Below are 3,445 nucleotides of genomic sequence, written 5' to 3'. Positions count from 1 at the left end.
TGTGTGTGTGTGTGTGTGTGTGTGTGTGTGTGTGTGTGTGTGTGTGTATCTCACATTTTCTTTATCTTTTTGCCTGTTGATGGGTACTTAGGTTGTTTCCATGTCTTGGCTATTATAAATAAAGCTGCACTGAACATGAGGGCTGCAGATATCTCCAACATAATGATTTTGGACATGGCAGTTTTTAAAGATGATTTTTCATTATTTTATTTGTAGTTATCAGGCTGCCAGTCATAAGTTGTTATAAATTGCTGTATGATCTTAGGTGTGTCACTGACTTTTAACCTTGTTTTTTCTAATTTTAAAACTGAGGAGATTAAATTAGATGTTCCTGTTCTAAAATGCAGAGTTTCTTTTATGTGTGTGTAATACAATTTTACTTAAATTCTTGTGCCCTGATATTTTGCCTATTTAAAAGAGAACTGGGGTGCCTGGGTGGTTCAGTTGGTTGGCCTACAGACCTCGGCACCAGATAATGGTGAGGCATGTGGGTGGCTCAGTCAGTTAAGTGTCCGGCTTTGGCTCAGGTCATCATCTCACAGTTTGAGCCCCACGTCGGGCTCTGTGCTGACAGCTTAGAGCCTGGAGCCTGCTTCAGATTCTGTGTGTCCACCTCTCTGCCCCTCCCTTGCTTGTGCTGTGTCTCTCTCAAAAATTAATAAACATTAAAAGAAAAACATCAACAAAATAAAATAAAAAAATAAAAGAATATATTTTTCTATTTATATTGAATTTTTGAGTTGAAGGAAATAAGCTTATAACTGAATTATATGGAATGTATTGTGCTTTCTTTTTCAGCTACTGGTGCTACTACAACCATCTATGCAGTTGAAGCAGATGGTGACCCAAATGCAGGATTTGAAAAAAACAAGGAACCAGGAGAGATCCAGTATTTAATTAAATGGAAAGGATGGTCCCATATCCACAATACTTGGGAGACAGAAGAAACCCTTAAGCAGCAGAATGTTAGAGGAATGAAAAAATTGGATAATTACAAGAAAAAAGATCAGGAGACAAAAAGATGGTAAGTGTTTTATATTACACTTAATTTTTTAGCAGTTCAAAGGTTATTACTAAAGTTTTGTTAATAAGGAATACATAGTCAAGAATCCCGTAATAACCTAAAATAATTATTTATAGACTTACTGTATTGCACCTCAAGGTAAAACTTTTTAGAAACAGCCATATCTAAATTTCTCCTTGGTGACGGTCATGTAGAATGTGTGTCATATATAATGTAAATATATATGCGTGTAATGTAAATATAATATAATATACAATGTAAATATAGCTTACACATTTTTAAAATTAAAAATTAATGATGCTTCACTTTATTTCAATTACTTCCTTATTCAACTGAGTCATATTTAGATGAGTGACAAAATGGGAGATTTTGTGCTATAGAGAGTGTGGGGGGGAATGGGTTATTTAGAGGAGATTTTTAAGTCTAATTCTGGATTAAAATAATTTTTCAGGTTGAAAAATGCTTCTCCAGAAGATGTGGAATATTATAATTGCCAGCAAGAACTTACAGATGATCTACACAAACAGTATCAAATAGTGGAACGAATAATTGGTTAGTAATAAATGATTCTAATTAAACTTTTATCTTTCCATGCTTGAAATCAGAAAAAATAAATAAATTTACTATTTATACAGCAAATACAGTAGCTTAGTCTTACTGTAATAGGGTAGTATAAACCAGATGGCTAATTTTTGCTTGTGGTGTTGTTTTACCAAAAATTAGTCCTTGGATAAAATTCATTGTAAAAATAAATAAATAACCTGATTTTTCTCACAGCTCATTCCAATCAGAAGTCAGCAGCTGGTTATCCCGATTATTATTGCAAATGGCAGGGCCTTCCATACTCAGAGTGCAGCTGGGAGGATGGAGCCCTAATTTCCAAAAAGTTTCAAGCATGCATAGATGAGTATTTTAGCAGGAATCAATCAAAAACCACTCCTTTTAAAGATTGCAAAGTGAGTATTGTTTGAAATTTGTAATTGTTGAGAATAGTATATATGCATCATAAAAATATTACAAGCTCAAATAAAGAATGGATCCTGCCTGATTTCAGATAGGCTGAGAGAGAGAGAACTGCTTGGTTGGTAGGTCTTACAGGAAATGGTGTTCCTGTAATATGTGGTCTTAGATGTGGCACTGTCTTTTTGCCCTGGTGAGTGAAACTACATCAGTAAGATGATAAATTGGTGGTGGTGTTGTGAAGAGTGGCTTGGGGAGACCAAATAGGAGAATTTCCTGGAAAATAGGTATATATATATGCATATATGTATATATGTGTGTGTATATATATATATATATATATATATATATATATATGTACGTTTGGTTTAAAAGATAGGGAGTATTTTCTTTGAAGGTAGGAAAGAAAAAGAAGGATGTACCCATAGGAAAAAAGTACCTAAGATTACCTTGCTTTAATATAGGATGTTTATACTTAAAGTGATTATTAGCAATAGTTTTGAGGATCTATATACTAGTAAAACTTGTTTTCTTATTACAAGATTGAATTAAGTTGATAATGGTAATTAAGAAATCAGAAATTTAAGCCAGTTGTATGGTTTATTTCTGGGTCAGGGCTGCAGCAGCAGTTAATTGAATGAATTTAACATAGGTTTTGTTTGTGAACTATGTGAGACCCCAGGTATTTCAGCCAGAACTTATTTCTATCATTTTTTGTCCAAAAAGGGCAAAATATTTCACTATACTTTGTTATAGTAATAGAAAACTGTCTTTCGATGAATCCTGAGATACATCTTGAGTCATGGAATTTCTGATTTTGATGATTTGAGATGAAATGTCAAAATTTATGGTAAAAGCTGAGATTTTCATGTCTTAAAATAATTTCCCACATTTAATGGTTCTTATTAACATTTATTTCTACTAAAGGTATTAAAACAAAGGCCAAGATTTGTAGCCCTAAAGAAGCAGCCATCCTACATTGGAGGACATGAGAGTTTAGAATTAAGAGATTATCAACTGAATGGTTTAAATTGGCTTGCTCATTCTTGGTGCAAGTAAGTATATTTTGAATTATCTGTTTAATTTGAGAGCATACGAATTTTACAAGTAGAGGATTTGGAAAAGATTTCCACCAACATGAAGGGTAAAGACTGGTTTTTATATGCAGGTTTTCAAATTTCCTTAGTATATAAATAATATTATATACTAAGAAGAAGATCCAGTGGAGTTTGAGGTTTAACCTGTTTGCTGCAGTACTCCATATTGAACTTAAAATCAGCATACATATATATATTTCTATCCCACAGTCCTGGACTCTTTCTCTTCCAGTTATTTCTAATATTTAGGCCTCTTCCCCTGCCCCCCCCCCCCCCCCCCGACCCCGGCATACCCCCCCCCCTGCTCTTCTTTTTTTTTCAACCTGTTGTTGACGCGCGGGCGTGTGTCGTTTTTTTTTTTTTT

At 33.9% G+C, this 3,445-nt stretch overlaps 1 protein-coding gene across 3 annotated transcripts in view; it reads left to right on the top strand.

Annotated features, from left to right (window-relative positions):
* The window catches only part of CHD1 (chromodomain helicase DNA binding protein 1), a 75,516-nt gene that overhangs the window by 32,618 nt on the left and 39,453 nt on the right, over window positions 1-3,445 (top strand). For all 3 annotated transcript variants that reach the window (XM_049647644.1, XM_049647645.1, XM_049647643.1), the window contains 4 exons: window positions 799-1,024; window positions 1,476-1,576; window positions 1,802-1,980; window positions 2,912-3,039. In XM_049647644.1, coding sequence (XP_049503601.1) covers window positions 799-1,024; window positions 1,476-1,576; window positions 1,802-1,980; window positions 2,912-3,039 — 634 coding nt within the window. The remainder of the gene's footprint in view (window positions 1-798; window positions 1,025-1,475; window positions 1,577-1,801; window positions 1,981-2,911; window positions 3,040-3,445) is intronic.

This window comes from Panthera uncia, assembly GCF_023721935.1.
Source record: "Panthera uncia isolate 11264 chromosome A1 unlocalized genomic scaffold, Puncia_PCG_1.0 HiC_scaffold_17, whole genome shotgun sequence".
NCBI lineage: Eukaryota > Metazoa > Chordata > Mammalia > Carnivora > Felidae > Panthera > Panthera uncia.
The sequence above is the reverse complement of the archived record's forward strand: the minus strand, read 5'-3'. Positions and strand labels throughout refer to the sequence as shown.